General features: G+C 38.9%; 1 protein-coding gene and 1 non-coding gene across 3 annotated transcripts; one reads left to right on the top strand and one right to left on the bottom strand.

Moving 5' to 3' along the window:
• Positions 1 to 4,680: 4,680 nt before the first annotated feature.
• On the bottom strand, positions 4,681 to 4,787 carry LOC117280100 (small nucleolar RNA R71). Its single transcript, XR_004510557.2, has one exon. It is a non-coding gene; the product is annotated as a small nucleolar RNA R71 (small nucleolar RNA).
• Positions 4,788 to 5,023: 236 nt separating this feature from the next.
• LOC104085398 (uncharacterized) lies at positions 5,024 to 7,449 on the top strand. Of its 2 annotated transcripts, XM_070181286.1 has the most exons (3): positions 5,024 to 6,547; positions 6,645 to 6,908; positions 7,100 to 7,449. In XM_070181286.1, exons 1-2 carry the CDS (start codon positions 6,038 to 6,040, stop codon positions 6,660 to 6,662), a joined length of 528 nt encoding a protein of 175 aa, XP_070037387.1. In that variant the 5' UTR covers positions 5,024 to 6,037; the 3' UTR covers positions 6,663 to 6,908; positions 7,100 to 7,449. The 2 variants fall into 2 exon arrangements, with proteins under 2 accessions (XP_070037387.1, XP_070037386.1); XM_070181285.1 differs by having other exon boundaries at positions 5,024 to 6,908.
• Positions 7,450 to 21,849: the final 14,400 nt, after the last annotated feature.

The following is a 21,849-nucleotide window of genomic DNA, read 5'->3' as shown; positions in this document are numbered from 1 at the left end:
TCTTGATACTTACTGGGTACCGACCGTGGTGTGCTCATACTACACTTCTGCACATTTTTGCGCAGAGCCAGGTATTGGAGATATCGAACTCGGGCAGAGTTAGCTTGTTCATCGCGAGAATTCAAGGTAGAGCTGCTTGATCGTCGTAGTCCCTTGGAGTCTTTTCTTTACATTTTACTGTCAGCTTTCATTGAACAATATTGTATTTCGATCTTTGAGACCATTTCATGTATTTAGCTTGAGTTCATGAATCTTTATGACCAGTCTTGGGAGGTTGTTATGATTATTGCCGCGTAGGCTTATTACGCTTTGTTTTGGTATTTATTAAACTCTGCCTCAAATTATCATTGTTAAAAACTGGCTTAATTGTTATACTAATCGGCTTACCTAGGGATAAGTAGGGATTTTGACCACTTATTTGCACTCTTTTACTTTCATATTAGCTCAAAAATACTTAAAGGTATTCCCGAGAACTTATGAAATGTGGTTTCCTGCAGGAATATTGGGAAATGAGCCAAAGAGATGAAAATCAACTCAAGAAAGAGTAAAATTGGACAAGGACCAAAACAAAGCAGTAAAGACCAAAGTGCGGACCGCACAATACTGTGTGCTGCCGCAGACTATGAAGAACCAGTGACAAATTTCCTTCGCAAAGTGCGGACCGCACAATTATTGTGCGGCCGGAGAAGACGAGGTTCAGAAAGATGGTGTTTTGGGTCCCTGAAGAAGTGCAGACCGCACTATTATTGTTGATAAGTATTATTATTCATGTATTTTTATATATAAATAAATAATATATATATTTTTTTTTTTTAAAAGGATGAATAATTTATATTTACTCTCCTATAAGTACTAACAAATCTTGTAGGGAAGGATTATTTAAAAGAAAAAAGAAAACAAACAAAAAGAGAAGGACGATGATACTTTGTTGGTGCATCAAGAAACCAAAGGAAGAGCCATGTCATTATTGATGCAACACCAGCTCTTGTTGTCGCGACAATGAAGAAGAAAAGATATAACAATTAGCGTCGCGACGATAACATTTATGGTTGCACCACAATGAAGAAGAAAAGTGTAACGACTCCGCCGGTCGTTTTGAGTATTATAATCCCATTTCCCTATTTACTACTCAATTTATACTTTGCAGTTATTTTATGACTTATCGGGTTAGTTGGTTCAGGTCCGGAAGGAATTCGAAGTGAAACGAGACACTTAGTCTCATAATTGAAAATTTAAGTTAGAAAGGTTGACTGGATGTGGACTTAGGTGTATACAACCCCGGATCTGAATTTTTATGATTCCAATAGCTCCATATGGTGATTTTGGGCTTAGGAGCGTGTTCGGAAAATTTTTTTGAGGTCCGTAGAGGAACTAGGCTTGAAATGCCAAAAGTTGAATTTTTGGGAAGTTTCCCCGGGGGGTTTACTTTTTGATATCGGGGTCGAAATCCAATTCTAAAAATTTTAATAAGTCTGTTATGTCATTTATGACTTGTGTGCAAAATTTGAGGTCAATCAGATGTGATTTGATAGGTTTCGGCGTTGTTTGTAGAAATAGAAAGTTTCAAAGTTCATTAGGCTTGAATCTATGTGTGATTCGTATTTATTGTTGTTGGATGTGATTTGAAGACTCGACTAAGTTCGTATGATGTTTTAGGACTTGTTGGTGTATTTGGTTGAGGTCCCGAGGGCCTTGGGTGAGTTTCGGATGGTTAACAGATCAAAAATTTGAACTACAACAGCTGCTGTAATTTCCTTCTGCTGGAAATTCCTTCTGCCAGAAATCGAGCCCAGATTTGAGCCCAGAATCGAGCCCAAAATCAAGCCACGATCGAGCCCAGGGTTGAGGGCCACGATCGAAGGCGGGGTCGAGGACTAGGATCGAAGCCATGATCGAAGGCCAGGGTCGAGGGCCATAATCGAAGGCCAGGATCAAGGGTCAGAATCGAGGCCCATGATCGAGGCCCAAGACCGAGATCCAGGATCTAGGACCACGATCGAAGGCCAAGATCGAGGCAGGACCGAGGCTATCTGGGCAGAATTATAAAGCAGGGCACTTCGTCCCATTCGCCATTTTTGGCAAATTGGAGCTTGAGGAGAGGCGATTTTTGATAGATTTTCAAGAAAAGCTTGAGGTAAGTCCCTTGTGATCATTTCTTCTCCATAATATTAAATTATCATCGAATAATCCGATTAGATTACATGTTTTTGAGGTGTAAATCGGAGATTTGAACTTAGAAATTTGGAGATAAGATTTGTAGATTTGAGGGTCGAGTTGAGGTCGGATTTTGGTAAAATTGGTATGGATAGACTCGTGGTTGAATGGGCTTTCGTATTTTGTAACTTTTATCGGTTTCCGAGACATGGGCCCCACGGGCGATTTTTGAGCTAAATTTTGGATTTTTATGGGAAATTAGTATTTTCTTATGAAATTAATTCCAATAAAATTTATTGACTGAAATGAATTAATTGTGACTAGATTCGAGGCTTTCGGAGACCAATTCTCGTGGCAGAGGCATAGCAGAATAAAGAATTACGTGGTTTGAGGTAAGTAACAGTTTTAAATCTGGTCCTGAGGGTATGAAACCCCAGATTTTGGTATCATGTGATTACTTTGGAGGTGACGCACATGCTAGGTGACGGGCGTGTGGACGTGCACCGAGGGGATTGTGACCTGGTCCGTCCCGTGAAAACTGTAAAGTTGAATAACTTGTTATTAGCTATTTGCTCTCTATGTGTTGTAGAAATTTGATTGTAAGTCATGTTAGAAACCATGTTTAGGCTATATATTGGTACTGTTGGGACCCACAGAGGTCATGTATATGTTAAATTATCTGCTTAATTGTTATTTTGTACTCAGCCATATTTTACTTGTTTATTTTTTCTCAGTCTCTATTGTTCATTATTGATGCATCATATCATTGTTGTTTGGGCTGATTTCATGATTATTGAGGGCCCGAGAGACTGGAGAGATTTGTGACTGAGTGAGACCGAGGGCCTGATTGTGAGATATTATATTATAGCACATGAGTTGTCCGTGCAGCACGTGAGTTGGTCGTGAGGATCCAGATATTGATACTATGGCACGTGAGTTGTCCATGCAGCACGTGAGTTAGCCGTGCAGATTATAGCGCTTGGGTTGTAGGAGCCCCTCCGGAGTCTGTACACCCCCAGTGAGCGCGAGTACCCATTGAGTGTGAGTGCTGAGGGCTGAGGGCTGAGAGCCGAGTGGTTGAGCTGTTATGACGAGTGGAGTATCTGTTGCCTGAGAGACTATACTTGCATTTCATTTGTTGTTGTACTTAGTTGCTATCTGTCATTATTGCGAAATTCTCTAAAAAATTTTATATCCGGATTACATGAACTTGAACTATATAAAATTGATTTGACTTAAACTGCCGGATTTGAAAGCATGTCTATTCTTTGCTGGAATTACTGGAAATAAACTGTAACTGTGTAGCTCGTCATTATCTTCAGTTCCTTATTTATTATTGTTACTTGCTGAGTTGGTTGTACTCATACTACACCATGCACTTCGTGTGCAGATTCAGGTGTTTCCGGACATAACGGGTATTGATTCTCTCGCACACTTGATTTTCTAGAGATTCAGAGGTAGCTGTCGTGTTTCACAGACCTTGTCTGTCTTTCCCTATCTCCTTGTTACTGTATTTGGCCTCAGATTATCATAGACCATATTTTTCAGATATGTATTCATATTAGAATCTCATGTACTAAGTGACACCACGTTTTGGGAAGTGTTCGTATCAGTATTTGTGGGATTTTATACTGTATTTAAATATTGCATTTTCAAACTTAAAGAGAAATTATGATTTATGGAGATTATCGGCTTGCCTAGTAATGAAGATAATCTAAATCCGTAGCATAGATATTCCAATCTCTGTGGGACGATATCTTAAACTGTATTATAATTTGACAAAGCACGAGCAAGAATTCCTATGCACATTGGCCTCGTCAAATTTTTGGCGCCGTCGCCTGGGATTGGCAATTATCTACTTCAGATTAATTATCCTCTTACTAATTTGGGAAACCATTTTTTTATTCTTATTTTATTTTCTTTCTTATTCTCAGGATTTTCAGCTAGTTTATGATCCGCTCTTGTTCTATAGAGTTGTTTGAATATGATCCTGAAATTGAAAGATCTTTACGATTGCGCAGGAAAGGACAAACTTCAACTTCTCATACCACAACTAGAAAAGACATGGAACAAGAAGAAGGACTTCTCAACAATCCACAACCAATAATTCCACCAATTCCAGAAGACCAATTTGATGAAATAGCACCATGTCCAGCTAATATGATTCTCATGGATTATGCTAGACCTGATCAATTTAATTGTGAATCAAGTGTTAGAAGGCCTCCTGTGGCAGCTAAAAACTTTGAAATCAGGACTGGTTTGATCCAAAAAATTCAACAATCTTGTCAGTTCATTGGAGATCCCAGTGAAGACCCATATAATCATTTGATTGATTTTCTTGAGCTTATTAAAATAGCTAAGTATAATGGAGTATCACCAGATGCAATTAGGCTAAGGCTTTTTCCTTTTACTCTGAAAGGTGAAGCTAAAGCTTGGTTACGTAGCTTGCCTAGAGGATCCATCACAACATGGGATCAGATGACTCAAAAATTTCTAAATAAAGATTTTTCTCCTGCTAAAACAACAAAAATGAGACAAGATATTAATATTTTTTTGCAAATTGACACTGAATCAGTTTATCAGGCTTGGGAAAGATTAAAAGGTTTATTGAAAAAATGTCCTCATCATGAAATTCCCGATCATATGCTTTTATACATTTTTTATCACGGGTTAAAACCCTCATCAAGAAATGTTATAGATGCAGCTGTCGGAGGTTCCATAATGGGAAAAACTACCGATGAAGCTTTACAATTGTTAAATGAAATTTCTGAAAATGCAGTGCAGTGGCCATCTGATCGTGTTACTATAAAGAAAGGCAGCAACTGTGAACCAGGTAAATGCTCTGAACACCTTAACTCAACAAATTGCTTCCTTAGCAAAAACGTTTGAAACCTTTAAGGTAAATCCACAACAATCTGAAGGTTGTGACATTTGTGGTGAGAATCATCTCAATCATGAATGTCAAGCCATAAATCAAAATGATTAACATGTAAACTTAATTGGATACAATGCTTACCCCTATGGAAGTCCCATGGTTCAAAAACATCCGTGATTCCAATGGAGTAACCCCAATGGTGCTGAAAACTCACAGTTTTAAAATAACAGGTACAAAGACCACCAGGATTTCAGAATCAGAATAGGCTGCAACAAAATTTCAGACCTTATCAGCCTAAGCCACAACAATCTCATGCACGTAGCCTTGAAGATTTGATGTACGAATACATAAAAGCTATGGATGAGAAAATGGAGAGTCATAATTCATCGTTGAAAAATTTGAAAATTCAGGTAAGTCAATTGGCAACTCTTTTGTCAGGAAAAATTCAAGGACCATTGCCAGGCAACACTGAGAAAAATTCGAAGGAACATCTCAAAACCATCGCGTTACGATTAGGAAAGAATTTGGATGACCCATATCCAAATCGACAAGGCAAGGTACAGGAAGAAAAACAGGAAAAATATGACCCCCACCGAGGTAACATCTGAGAAGCCAGAAGAAAAAAAGAAAAAAAGAAAAGAAAGAACAATTTCACAAGAAAATCCTCCCTTGGAGGACATTCCTTTTCCCCAAAAAATAAAAAGAGAAAATCTTGATAAACAATTTTCTAAATTTCTTGAAATTTTGAAACAGCTTTACATAAATATTCCATTCACTGATGCTTTAATGCAAATGCCCTCCTACGCCAAGTTTTAGAAAGATATTTTGTCAAGTAAAAGAAAATTGGAAGGAATCTCTGTAGTTAAGCTTACAGAAAAATGCAGCGCTATTCTTCAAAATAAGTTTTCACGAAAACTTGGTGACCCAGGCAGCTTTACAATTCCTTGTACTCTTGGAGGTGTTCATTTTGACAAAGCATTGTGTGATTTTGGCGCTTCCATAAATCTGATGCCTTTCTCAATTTTTAGAAAATTAGAACTGGGGAAAATGAAAAATACAATTGTTTCTTTACAGCTAGCCGATTCGAGTACTAAAAATGCCAAGGGAATTATTGAGAATGTACTTGTTCAAGTTGACAAGTTTGTATTTCCAGTAGAATTTATAGTACTTGAAATGGAAGAAAATAGTGATGTACCTTTGATTCTGGGTAGACCATTTCTGGCAACTGGTAGAGCAATCATCGATGTTCATCAAGGACAATTGATATTAAGGGTCGGTGAAGAGAAAGTCATCTTTGACATGCAGAAAATAATGACATATCCTGAGGATGAGTCATCATCTCCTTATTTTCACATTGACTTATTGAATGATCTTGCAGATAAATACAAAGATGATCAACTAATATCTGACTCATTAGAAAGATGTCTGGCAAATTCTGGCACTGCAAATGATGATGACCCAAGAATTAAAGAAAAAGCTGAAACACTGGAGAATGGACCACAAAATGAGGAAGTTCAAGTAAAAATTGAACTTAAAACTTTACCTTCTCATTTAAAATATATTTTTCTTGAAGTATCACTATTTCCAGTGATCATTTCCTCTTCTTTGACTGCAGAACAAGAAGACAAATTGATTAGAGTCTTGAAAGAAAACAAGAGAGCTTTGGGATGGACTGTAGATTATATCAAAGGAATCAGCCCAGCCATTGGCATGAACAGAATTCTCATAGAAGAAGATTACAAGCAAATAGTCCAACCTCAAAGGAGATTCAACCCAGCAATGCAAGAGGTAGTTAAAAAAGAAGTGGTAAAACTTCTAGCAGCATGTATCATCTTCCCCATATCTGACAGTCCTGTGCAAGTGGTACCGAAAAAATGAGGTATGACTGTCGTAAAAAATGAGAATAATGAACTCATACCTAGAAGGAAAATTACAGGATGAGGAGCCAATATTGATTATAGACGTCTCAATGACGCTACTAGAAAAGCTCACTTCTCTTTACCTTTCATTGACCAAATGTTGGAAAGAGTAGCAGGACATGATTTTTACTTTTTTTTGATGGTTATTCAGGTTACAACCAAATTCCAATTGCACCAGAAGATCAGGATAAGACAACTTTCACATGTGCCCATGGAACCTATGCCTATAGGAGAATGCCATTTGGTTTGTGTAACGCCCCTGCTATATTTCAGCGTTGCATGTCAGCCATTTTTCTGACATGACTGAGAAATTTCTGGAGATTTTTATGGATGACTTTACACTTTTTGGCAAAATATTTGAGGTTTGTCTTCAACACTTGACCTTAGTTATTAAGAGATGTGAAGAGACAAATTTAATTCTTAATTGGGAGAAATGTCATTTTATCGTCATAGAGGGTATTGTTTTAGGACATAAAATCACTGCTAAAGGGATAAAAGTTGATAAGGTAAAAAGTGATCTTATAGCAGGATTACCCTCTCCCACCACTGTTAAAGGCATTAGGAGTTTTCTAGGACATGCAGGTTTTTATAGAAGGTTTATAAAAAAAATTCAAAAATCTCAAAACCTCTAACTAACCTACTAATGAAAGATGTAAAGTTTGCTTTTACAGAGGATTGCAGAAAAGCATTTGAAAGTCTTAAGGAAAAATTAGCAAATGCCCCTGTTGTTATCTCACCAGACTGGAACAAACCTTTTGAGGTAATGTGTGATGCAAGTGATACAGCTATTGGAGTTGTATTAGGACAAACACAAGACAAAATTTTCCGTCCCATTTACTATGCCAGTAGAATTTTGAATGAGTCTCAGCTGAATTATGCCACAACAGAAAAAGAACTATTGGCAATAGTATTTGCTTTTGATAAATTTCGTTCTTATTTAATAGGAACAAAGGTTATAATATTCATTGATCATGCAACATTAAAATATCTCTTGGCGAAGAAAGATGCAAGACCCAGGTTGCTAAGATGGATATTATTGCTACAAGAATTTGACCTTGAAATTAAAGACAAAAAGGGAACGGAAAATCAGGCTGCAGATCATCTTTCCAAGTTGGAAAATCCGCCAATTGAGACATTGGATATCCGAGAAGAATTTTCGGATGAACATATCTTTTCCATCACCGCTATTGTTAACCAACCCCCTTGGTTTGCTGATATTGCTAACTACCTGTCACGACCCCAAATTCTCTCCGTAGGATATCATGATGGCGCCTAGTCTCTAAGACTACGTAAGCCTATCAATGCGGAATAACAATATAAATCTGAAATAAATAATCTTCAAATTCACATAATTTCAATTCCGAAAACCCGGTAGAAATAAGTCACAAGTTTCTAAAAATTTATCCTCAATATATCTATATATATCAGGGTCTAAGGAAAATAAGAAAGCAACATATTAATGATAGAAGGGGACTCCGGAGTCTGCGGACGCTGGCAGATATACCTCGAAGTCTCCGTACACAGGTAGCTCACTGATGTCTAGACTAGTAGGATGTATCTGGATCTGCACAAAAAGATGTGTAGAAGCGTAGTATGAGTACACCACAGCGGTACCCAGTAAGTGCATAGCCTAACCTCGGTAAAGTAGTGACGAGGTCAGGTCAGGCCCTACTAGAATAATAAAAGACAAGGTGAAATGTTTAACAATATAATAAAAATAAATTGACAATGGAAATGAATCAAGTAAGTAGTATGTCACCAATTAACTACGCAAAAAAATGGCAAATAATATCTCGTGGAAATAAAACAGAATTTTTTTCAACTTTAAGAAAATCACAACAATAATCAAAGGCAACTGCATCCATAAATCAATATCAACAAGGGCACTCCCGAGGTACCACCTCGTAGTCCCAAATCATAAATAAATTCACAATATCTCATTTTCTTATATCACCGCGGGAGCCTTCACATTTAATTTTAAAGAAAAAAATATTTTTCCTGAAATAGCATCCCGTGTTTTAGCCACCCTTATCACACCGCATGACTTCTAGTAGTTCCCCTACTAGCCACGCGTATCAAGCCACCCTTATCTCACTGCATGTGTTTCAACACCTAGACCTTATACCACCGTATGCGTATCAATATCACAATATATCACAATTTGCACCTCAAGTGCCCAAGTATTTTAATTCGCCAAAAAAAATAATATCAACAATATTTTCCACAACAGGGAGCTCACGGCTCAATCACAATGAGTACAAAAATCTCACAAAATATTCGGGAATTAAATAAATCAGCAAAAATAATATTTAAAATTTTTTAATACGTTGCCTCAGTTCCAAATTTAAAATATCAAATACTTCATATTAATAATATTTAAATTAAAGAAATTCTACCTTCAAATAATGTACAGAATAAAAGAAACCAAGTTTCAGCTAAACGGGTAAACACAATTAGCAGGAGAAAGTCAAGCAAATTTAAAGTATATGAATCAGATCATTGATGGAGAATATAACAAGATTTAATAATTTAATTAATATGCAACAGTTATCTACACAATTTAAAAATATAATCTTTCACATTTAACCCGTGTACACACTCGTCACCTCGCATACACGACTTTCATCACATTACAATTATTACATCAATATCAATCCTAGGGAAAATTTCCCCCACACAAGGTTAGACAAGTCACTTACCTCGACTTGCTCCAATTTAATCAAGTAGTATGCCCTTTTCTCGATTTTTCGACTCCAATCGACTCGAATCTAGTCATAATTAATTCGATATAGTCAACAAAAATTATAGAATAAATTCCATAAGAAAATACTGTATTTTTCAATAAAAATTCAAAATTAACCCAAAAAAGTCACCTGTGTGGCCCACGTCTCGAAATCCGGTGAAACTCACAAAATCCGACAACCCATTCAATTACGAGTCCAACCATACTAGTTCTACTCAAATCCGATTTCGAATCGACATTCAAATCCCAAAAATTCATTTTATAAAATTTCTACAATTTTCCCTAAATTTCCATCTCAAAATACTAATTGGATGATGAAAACAATGATATATTCATGCTACAACTTTTGGTGACTGCACTGCCAGGCTTTAGTTGTTTGGTCATAACTTCCTCTAATGATGTCCAAATGATAACTACTTTACCTTTCTAGAAACTAGACACGAAGGGCTACAACTTTCGTTTTTGAATCATCTCAAAATTCCTTGTGAATCAAAAGATATAAGCTTCCAAAGTCGGACCATCGAATCTGAGAGTTCCTGAGTGCGGCCGCACAATCCTCTGCGGACTGAAGTGCGGCCGCACACAAATTTGTGCGGTCCGCACAATTCCCCTAAGGTCCGCACTTTCCTTTTGCCTCAGCACTCCCAAAATGTGCGGTCCGCACTTCCAAAAACCCCTAGAACAATATTAGAGTGCCGAAAAGCCCGTACTCGCTCAAAACTCATCCCAAAACTCACCCGAGGCCCCCGGGACCTCAACAAAACATATCAACCAATCCTAAAACACCATACAAACTTAGTCGAGTCTTCAAATCACGTCCAACAACACTAAAATCACAATTCACTCCGCAATTCAAGCTTAATGAAACTTAAGAACTTCTAACTTCTACATTCGATGTCGAAACCTATCAAATCAAGTCCGATTGACCTCAAATTTTGCACACAAGTCATAAATGATATAACGGAACTATGAAAATTTTCAGAACTGGATTCCGACCCCGATATCAAAAAGTCAACTCCCTGGTCAAACTTCTAAACTTAAATTACTATTTTAGCCATTTCAAGCCTAATTTAACTACGGACTTCCAAATAAAATTTTGAACACACTCCTAAGTCTAAAATCACCATACAGAGCTGTTGGAATCATCAAAATTCTATTCCAAGGTCGTTTGCACATAGGTCGACATTCAGCCAATCTTTTCAACTTAAGTTTTAAACTTTGGAATTAAGTATTCCAATTCATTCTAAAATCTTTCCGGACCCGAACCGACTACCCCGGCAAGTTACATAACAGTTTTAAAGAACAAAATAAGCAGTAAATAGGGAAACAGGTCTACAACTTTTAAAACGACTGGCCGGGTATTTACATCCTCCCCCTCTTAAAATAATCGTTCATCCTCGAACGAGCATAGAGACATAACTGAAGTGGTGAAAAGATGAGGATAATGGCTGCGCATATCCTGCTCGATCTCCCAAGTTTCTTCTCCTTCTGGCTGGCCTTTCCACTGCACCTTCACGGAAGCAATGTTCTTTGATCTCAACTTTCGAACCTGCCTGTCCAAAACAGCCACTGGTTCCTCAACATAAGATAGATCCTTGTCCAACTGAACTGAACTGAAGTCTAACACATGAGACGGATTGCCGTGATACTTTCGGAGCATAGAAACATGGAATACCGGATAAACTGCAGAGAGACTAGGTGGTAGTGCAAGTCTGTAAGCTACCTCTCCAACTCTCTCAAGAATCTCAAAAGGTCCGATATACCTCGGGCTCAACTTGCCCTTCTTTCCGAACCTCATAACACCATTCATAGGCGAAACCCAAAGCAAGACCCGCTCACCAACCATGAATGCAACATCACGAATCTTCCGATCCGCATAACTCTTTTGTCTAGATTGGGCTGTACAAAGTCGATCCTGAATCAATTTAACCTTTTCCAAGGCATCCTGAACCAAGTCTGTACCCAATAGTCTAGCTTCGCCCGGCTCGAACCAACCCACTGAAGACCGGCACTGCCTACCATATAAGTACTCATAGGGAGCCATCTGAATGCTCGACTGGTAACTGTTGTTGTAAGCAAACTCCGCAAGTGGTAAGAACTGATCCCAAGCACCCCCAAAATCTATCACACACGCACGAAGCATATCCTCCAATATCTGAATAGTATGTTCGGACTGCCCGTCTGTCTGAGGGTAAAATGTTATACTTAAATCCACACGAGTACCCAACTCTCGCTGTACAACCCTCCAAAAGCGTGAGGTAAACTGCGTACCCCGGTCAGAGATGATAGATATCGGTACGCCATGAAGTCTGACAATCTCGATAATATAGACTTGAGACAACTGCTCGGAAGAATAGGTAGTCATCACAGGAATGAAATGAGTTGACTTGGTCAGCCTATCCACATTCACCCAAACTGCATTAAACTTCCGTTGAGTCCGTGGAAGCCCAACAACGAAATCCATAGTGATCCGCTCCCATTTCCACTCCGAAATTTCTAACTTCTGAAGCAATCCAGCTGGCCGCTGATGCTCATATTTTACCTGCTGACAATTAAGACACCGAGCTGCATACTCCACTATGTCTTTCTTCTTCCGCCTCGACCAATAGTGTTGTCTCAGGTCTTTATACATCTTTGTAGCACCCGGTTGAATGGAGTATCGCAAATTGTGAACCTCTTGGAGAATCAACTCACGCAAACCATCTACATTAGGCACACATAATCTGCCCTACATCCGTAATACACGTCATCTCCAATAGTGAATTCCTTGGCATCACTGTGCTGAACTATGTCCTTAAGGACAAGCAGATGGGGGTCATCATACTGACGCTCTCTGATACGATTATAAAGAGAAGACTGAGAAACCACACAAGCCAAAACTCGGCTCGGCTCAACAATATCCAACCTGACAAACTGGTTGGCTAAGGCCTGAACATCCAAGGCTAAAGGCCACTCTACTACCGGTAAATATGCTAAGCTGCCCAAACTCTCCGCCTTATGACTCAAGGCATCGGCTACTACATTGGCCTTCCCGGGATGATAGAGAATGGTGTTATCATTGGCAACTCCAACCATCTCTGCTGCCGTAAATTAAGATCCTTCTGTTTAAACAGATGTTGTAGACTCCGATGATCGGTGTAGACCTCACAATGGACACCGTACAAATAACGCCGCTAAATCTTCAAGGCATGAACAATAGCTGCTAACTCAAGGTCATGGACCGGATAACTCTTCTCATGTACCTTTAACTGTCTGGACGCGTAGGCAATCACCCTACTGTCTTGCATCAACACTGCGCCGAGACCAATACGCGACGCATCACAATACACAGTATAAGACCCTGAACCTGTAGGTAATACCAACACTGGAGCTGTAGTCAAAGCTGTCTTGAGCTTTTGGAAGCTCTCCTCACATTCCTCAGTCCACTTGAACGGAGCACCCTTCTGGGTCAATTTGGCCATAGGTGCAGCAATAGAAGAGAAACCCTCTACAAATTGGCGATAATACCTCGCCAAGCCAAGAAAACTCCGAATCTCTGTAGCTGATGGCGGTCTGGACCAACTCTGCACTGCCTCAATCTTCTTTGGATCTACCTTGATCCCCTCGCACAAAACTATATGACCTAAAAATCCCACTGAATTAAGCCAGAATTCACACTTTGAAAATTTTGCACATAACTTCTTTTCTCTCAAAGTCTGAAGCACAGTTCTCAAGTGCTTCTCATGATCCTCATGACTCCAAGAATACACCAGAATGTCGTCAATAAATACAATGACAAAGGAGTTAAGATAGGGCCGAAATACATTGTTCATTAAGTGCATAAATGCTGCTGGGGCGTTAGTTAGCCCAAATGACATTACAAGGAACTCATAATGATCATACCGAGTCCTAAAAGCAGTCTTCGAGATATCTGATTCCCGAATCTTCAACTGATGATAGCCTGAATGCAAGTCGATCTTAGAGAATACCCTGGCACCCTGAAGCTGATCAAATAGGTCATCAATACGTGGCAATGGATACATGTTCTTCACTGTAACCTTGTTAATCAATACACATCCGCATAGAACCATCCTTTTTCTTTACAAATAAGACATGAGCACCCCAAGGCGAACACTGGGCCGAATGAATCCCTTATCAAGCAACTCCTGTAACTGTTCTTTTAATTCTTTCAACTCTGCTGGGGCCGTACGATATGGTGAAATAGAAATGGGCTGAGTGCCCGGTAACAAATCAATGCCAAAGTCAATATCCTTGTTGGGTAGCATACCCAGAAGATCCGCTGGAAATACATCAGGAAAATTCCTTACTATAGGAACTGACTCCACGGTAGGAGTATCAATACTAACATCTCTCATATAGGCCAGATATGTATCACACCCCTTCTCAACCATTCATTGAGCTTTAAGAAATGAAACAACCCTGCTAGGAACATGATCCGAGGTACCTCTCCACTCTAGCCGCGGTAGACCTGGCATAGCTAACGTCACCGTCTTGGCGTAACAATCAAGAATAGCGTGATAGGGCGACAACCAGTCCATGCCCAAAATAATATCCAAATCCACCATACTGAACAATAATAAATCAGCTCTGGTCTAAGAACCACTGATAACAATTAAACACGACCGATATACGCGGTCCACAATAATAGATTCACCCACGAGTGTAGATACATAAACAGAAGAACTCAAGGAATCACGGAATACGCCCAAATATGGGGCAAAATAAGATGACACATAAGAATAAGTGGAGCTTGGATCAAATAAGACTGATGCATCTCTATGACAGACCGAAATAATACTTGTGATAACAGAATCAGATGTAATGTCCTTTTTCCTAGCAGGAAGGGCATAATATCTGGCCTGGCCTGCCCCTCTAGGACGACCTCTACCTGTCCGACCTCCACCTCTAGCTGGCTGTGCAGGTGGAGTGGCAACTGGTGCAGTAATCATGGCCTGAGAAACCTGAGGGCTCTGTGTAATGGGTGGGGCCTGAGCAATCTATAGAGGTGCACCCCTCCTAAGTCTGGGACAATCCCTCATGATGTGACGAGTGTCACTATACTCAAAATAACCCCTCGAAGGACGTGGCTGCTGGGACTGGCTTGGGCCTGATCGACTAGACTGCCCACTGAAGGCACCCCGTACAGGAGGTACAGAAGACATTGGCGATGCATAATATAGAATCTGAGGTCTGAGAGTAGCCGAAATACCACTGGAAGCTGGAAGTGCTAAATGAATAGGACGACTCACATAACCTCTACCATGACGGGCTGCAACTGCGGCACGAGAATTATTATATGTGCCAGAATCTCAAGGTCTCTTAGCTTCCCTCTCTTCCCTCTCCCGGATCCACATACCTTCCAATCTCCTACCAATTGACATCACCTGTTGATATGTGATGTCCATCTCTAGCTCTCGGGCCATACTGAATCTGATACTAGGGTGGAGACCCTCAATAAATTTGCGAACCCGCTCTCGAATAGTAGCAACTAAGGCTGGTGCATGCCTAGCCAAATCACTGAATCAGACCGCATATGCCGACATGGTCATAGAACCGTGGCGCAGCTGCTCAAACTCTGCGCGCTATGCATCTCTAAGACTCTGAGGAACATACTCCTTTAAGAACATATCTGAAAATTGAGTCTAAGTAAGTGTAGCTGCCTCAACGTACTATCCAACTCATATGCCTGCCACCACTGGTAGGCTGCACCTCTAAGCTGAAATGTCGTGAAAGAAACCCCACTGGAATCCACAATACCCATAGTACGGAGGATACGGTGACATTCCTCCAGAAAACCCTGAGCATCCTCTTAAGCTAAACCGCTGAAAGTGGGAGGGTGGTACTTTTTGTACCTCTCGAGCCTGAGCTGCTCCCCCTCTGAAATTGCTGCCCTAACCTCGGGCCGAACTGGAACAACTGGTTGCACTGGTATAACCTTTGGGGCATGGTCAATTTGGGCCCGTAGATCTGGGGTACGGGCGGCGGGAGTCTGTGCTCCTCCCCCGGCCTGAGATGTGGCAGGAGCAAGTGGAATTAACCCTGCCTGAGCTAGAGTGCCAAACATGCTCAAAAACTGGGCAAGGGTCTCTTGAAGTGCAGGAATGGTAACAGGCGTCTCAGGTGCCTGTTCTCCAACTGGAGCTACTGGTGGTTCCTATGCAGCAGCTCGTCCGAGTGCTCTAGCTACACCACGTGGTCTTCATCGGCCTCTGCCTCGCCCCCGACCTCTTACAGATCCAACAGGGGGCACGTGTGTCTGATCATCGGATCCAGTTGTATGTGTCCTCACCATCTGTGAGAGAATAGAAAGACAATAGTTTAGAACTTTGAAGTCAACAGTGCACACGATAAGGAATCAAACAAGCAAATATTTTCCTAACAGTTCCATAGCCTTCCAAAGATAAGTACAGACGTCTCCGTACCGATCCGTAAGACTCTACTAAACCTGCTTGTGACTCATAACACCTATGAACCTAAAGCTCTGATACCAACTTATCACGACCTCAAATTCTCTCCGTAGGAAGTCGTGATGGCACCTAGTCTCTAAGACTAGGTAAGCCTATCAATGTGGAATAACAACAGAAATCTGAAATAAATAATCTTCAAATTCACATAATTTCAACTCCCAAAACCCTATAGAAATAAGCCACAAGCTTCTAAGAATTTATCCTTAATGTATCTATATATATCAGAGTCTAAGGAAAATAAGGAAGCAACATAATAATGATAGAAGGGGACTCCGTAGTCTGCGGACGCTGACAGATATACCTCAAAATCTCCGTACACAGGTAGCTCACTGATGTCTGGACTGGTAGAATGTACCTGGATCTGCACAAAAAGATGTGCAGAAGTGTAGTATGAGTACACCACAGCGGTACCTAGTAAGTTCCAAGCCTAACCTCGGTAGAGTAGTGACAAGGTCAGGTCAGGCCCTACTGGAATAATAAAAGACAAGGTGAAATATTTAACAATATAATAAAATTAATTGATAATGGAAATGAATCAAGTAAGTAGTATGTCACCAATTAACTACGCAAAATAATAGCAAATAATACCTCGTGGAAACAAAACAGAATTCTTTTCAACTTTAAGGAAAATCACAACAATAATCAAAGGCAACTGCAGCCATAAATCAATATCAACAAGGGCACTCCCGAGGTACCGCCTCGTAGTCCCAAATCATAAGTAAATTTACAATATCTTATTTCCTTATATCACCGCGGGAGCCTTCACATTTAATTTTAAAGAAAAAAACATTTTTTCCAAAATAGCATCCCGCATTTTTGTCACCCTTATCACACCGCATGACTTCTAGTAGTTTCCCTACTAGCCACGCGTATCAAGCCACCCTTATCTCAACGCATGTGTTTCAACACCCAGATCTTATACCACCGCATACGTATCAATATCACAATTTACACCTCAAGTGCCCAAGTATTTCAATTTGCTAAAATAAACAACATCAATAATATTTTCCATAACAGGGAGCTCACGGCTCGATCACAATGAGTACAAAAATCTCACAAAATATTGGGAAATTAAATAACTCAGCAAAAATAATATTTAAAAAATTTTAATACGTTGCCTCGGTTCCAAATTTAAAATATCAAATACTTCATATTAATAATATTTAAATTAAAGAAATTTCACCTTCAAATAATGCACAGAATAAAAGAAACCAAGTTTCAGCTAAACAGGTAAAAATAATTAGCAGGAGAAAGTCAAGCAAATTTAAAGTATATAAATCAGATTAATGATGGAGAATATAACAAGATTTAATAATTTAATTAATATGCAACAATGATCTACACAATTTAAAAACATAATCTTTCATATTTAGCCCGTGTACACACTTGTCACCTCGCATACAGGACTTTCATCACATTACAATTATCACATCAATACCAATCCTAGGGGAAATTTCTCTCACACAAGATTAGACAAGTCACTTACCTCGACTTGCTCCAATTTAATCAAGTAGTATGCCTTTTTCTCGATTTTCCGACTCCAATCGACTTGAATCTAGTCATAATTAATTCGATACAGTCAACAAAAATTATAGAATCAATTCTATAAGAAAATACTATATTTTTCAATAAAAATACGAAATTAACTCAAAAACACTGTTCCACTCAAATCCAACTTCGAATTGACATTCAAATCTCAAAAATTCATTTAATAAAATTTCTATAATTTTTCCTAAATTTCTATCTCAAAATACTAATTGGATGATGAAAACAATGATATATTCATGTATGTTAACCAAATCTGAGTTAGAATCACTTACCCCGATGAATTTCTTGAAAAACTCACGAAAATATCGTTACAAACTGAGCTTTTTAGGTCCCAAAAATGAAATAATACCATAGGCCTCGGTTATATAGTACATTCTCTGAACTCACCATGTGCGGTCCGCATAATTCCAAGTGCGGCCGCACATCCCAGCTCCTGCGGTCGCACAAAAATTGTGTGACCGCACTCTCTTGGTGACTGCACTGCCAGGCTTTAGTATTTTGGCCATAACTTTCTCTATAGATGTCCAAATGATGACTTATTTACCTTTCTCGAAACTAGACACGAAGGGCTACAACTTTTAAAACAACTGGTCGGGTCGTTACACTATTTAGTTGGAAAATGGATACCAAAGGAACTCTCTTATCAGCAAAAGAGAAAACTCATGACCGATGTAAAATATTATTTTTGGAAAAATCCTTGTTTAAATTTTGTACAGATGGAATTATTAGAAGATGTGTTCTTGAACTAGAGATGACAAAAATTATTAATCAATGTCATGATGGAGCAGTAGGTGGGCATTATGGAGCAACTCGAACAACAACAAAAAATTTGGAAGCAAGTTTCTACTCGCCATCACTTTTCAAAGATGCAAGACAATATGTTCAATCTTGTGATCGCTGTCAAAGAATGGGCAATATTTCAAAAAGGGAAAAATGCCTCTTAACACCATTCTTATTTGTGAGATATTTGATGTATGGGGCATTGATTTCATGGGTCCCTTTCCAACCTTCCATTCTTTTGAATATATTTTAGTTGCAGTTGATTATGTGTCAAAATGGGTAGAAGTAATAGCTACCAGAACAAATGATTCAAAAATTGTGTGCAATTTCTTGAAAAAGAATATTTTTACACGATTTGGGACTCCCCGAGTAATCATTAGTGACCAAGGTACGCATTTTATGAATAAACAATTTGAACTCCTATTATCTAAATATGGAGTCACACATACGACAGGTACACCATATCATGCTCAAACAAATGGCCAAGTTGAAGTTTCAAATAGGGAGTTAAAAAGAATCTTGGAAAATCTGTTGGAATATCTAGAAAAGATTGGGCATTAAAACTAGATGATGCTTTATGGGCCTATAGAACAGCATATAAAACACCAATAGGCATATCACCGTATAAGCTTGTTTTTGAAAAAGCATGTCATCTAACCAGTTGAACTAGAATGTAAAGCATTTTGGGCAATTAAAGTACTGAACATGGAACCAACAAAAGTTGGTCAACAACGTTTGTTGCATATCAATGAGCTAGATGAATTTCGATTAAGCTCATATGAAAATTCTTATTTGTACAAAGAGAAAGTGAAAAAATGGCATGATAAGATAATCAGGTACAAGGAATTCTAAACAGGGGACAAAGTTCTTTTATATAATAGTCGCCTAAAGCTTTTTCCAGGTAAGTTCAGATCAAGGTGGATAGGTCCATATGCAATAACTGTTGTGACACAATTTGGAGCTTTTGAAATTCAACATGTCAATAGTGGAGACAAATTCAAAGTTAATGAACACAGGTTGAAGTTATACATTGGAGGACAGTACGAGAGACATCCGTCCATTACAGTGATACAATGAGAAAGCAACAAAAATAAGTGGAGCTGGCGACGTTAAACTCAGAACTAATTTTTTAAGCAAATAAATACATCATATATATATATATAGCTAATATTATACCTAAGATTATTGTACAAACAAATAAGTATTATGATAGCTTCTACAATTACATATATCTACTTGTGAATATATTCATATACTAGTTAAGTTTTTAATTACTTAATCTATCTTTTGTAATTATTCATTTGAGATTCACTTGTTTTGGTGGATTGCAAGATATTCACGTCTATAGAGTTTTGCCATATGAATTAGTTATGTAAAAAAAAATAAAAAATCCCAATTCGTAGAGTTGATATAGAAATCTATATAGTAGTGATGTAAATATGTGCATAATATTAATATATACTATATTATATTAATATCATTAGTAATTATATCTTGCTGAAATATGAGATATATATAATATTATACTACTCGTACTTATTCTAGTTATGAAGCTATTTGTCACGACCCAAAACCTAACCCGTCGTGATGGCACTTATCGTGGTACTAGGCAAGCCGACCTTCCCAAGACTCTTTCAAAATTTTAATAGAAGTGAATTAAGACATTTAAAGTATCCGGAGTTTTTCATAAATACGGGGTAAAACCCAAATAAAAGTATAAGTGCGAAAAAATAGCCCGACATCGAGGTGTCACTAAGTCATGAGCATCTAGATAACCAAACTAATACAACCAGTGTCTAAGCATCAATACAAGACAGAAAGAAATATATATAAGGAGAGATAAGGTCCTGCGGACACCGACAGCTACCTCGTAGTCTCCGGTACTCAATCCTCCCGAACTCAACGACCTCCGTGATCAAACACACCTGGATCTGCACATGAAGTGCAGGGTGTAGCATGAGTATAACCAACTCAGAAAGTAACAGAAATAAATAAGGAACTGAGAAGTAGTGACGAGCTATACAATACAGTTCATTTAAAAGTTTTCAGTAAAGAGTGAACATGCTTTCAAATCCTGTGGTATAAGCCAAATCAGTTCGCGCTCATGTAAACAGATATGAATCTTCCAGAAATTTCACAACAACAGATAACAACTAAGTGCAACAATAAATAAAAGCAAGTACAGCCTCTCAAGGCAGCAGTCACTCAACCCATCTCAACAGCTCACACTCTCGACTCTTAGCCCTCAATACACACTCTCAATAGGTACCTACGCTCACTAGGGGGTGTTCAGACTCATGAGGGGCTCCTACAGCCCAAGCGCTAATCCGCACGGACAACTCACGTGCTATAATATCATATGTGGATCCGCACGGACAACTCACGTGCTGCACAGACAACTCACGTACCATAGTATAAACATAAGGATCTGCACGTACAACTCACGTGCCATATAACAATACCTCACAATCAGGCCCTCGGCCTTACTCAGTCATGAACCTCTCTAGTCTCACAGCTCTCAATAAAGAAAGGAAAAACAGCCCAAATCAAGTGTTACAGTATATCATCAGGGAAAACAAATAACAGAGATTGAGGTAAACATGTACAAAAATCATTATGACTGAATATAACTATCATGAGTAGGAATATAGCCTAAGCATGATTTCTAGCATGAAAGCAGTCAAGTTCTAGTAGAGAGGAATGCATGTAAACACAATTAAAGGCTATTAGACTTCACAGTCTCCCGGGAAGGACCAAGTCTCAATCCCTCACGGCGTACACCCACACGCCCGTCACCTGGCATGGGTGCCACCCCCAAACAGTCATATCATACCAAACTCCGGGTTTCATATTCTCAAAACCATATTTAAAACTGTTACTTACCTCAACAACGTAGAACTCCTAATTCGGAATGTTATTACCCCTCGATTCGGTCTCCAAATGCTCCGAATCTATTCACAATCAGTACAATACCATCCATTTATGCTAAAGGAACAAATTTCACAAGAAAAATACCAAATTAGACTCAAAATCCGAAATTGGCTCAAACCCGGCCTCCGAGCCCACGTCTCGAAATTCAACCAAAGTCACAAAACCCGAAAGCCTATTCTCTCATGAGTCTAACCATGCCAAATTTACCAAAATCCGACATCAAATGACTATTCAATTCCCCAAAATTAACTCTCCAAATCCCTAGCCTCAAACCTCCAAATTTCACTTCAAAAACTCACCAACTAAGTGTAAAATCAGTGGAAAAACGTAATCATTGAAGAAAAATAGACAAAAGGATCTTACCTCAAGAATTTTCCTTGAAAAACCCTCTCAAAATCTCTAAAATCCGAGCTCAAAATGTTAGAAATGGTA

The sequence above is a fragment of the Nicotiana tomentosiformis genome, chromosome 7, assembly GCF_000390325.3.
Source record: "Nicotiana tomentosiformis chromosome 7, ASM39032v3, whole genome shotgun sequence".
Classification (NCBI taxonomy): domain Eukaryota; kingdom Viridiplantae; phylum Streptophyta; class Magnoliopsida; order Solanales; family Solanaceae; genus Nicotiana; species Nicotiana tomentosiformis.
Note: the sequence above shows the minus strand (reverse complement) of the source record. Positions and strands in the feature narration are given on the sequence as shown.

Bases quoted from the DNA above. Each gene is read 5' to 3' on its own strand.
- LOC104085398 (XM_070181285.1), top strand. From the start codon at position 6,038: ATGCCTTTCTCAATTTTTAGAAAATTAGAACTGGGGAAAATGAAAAAT.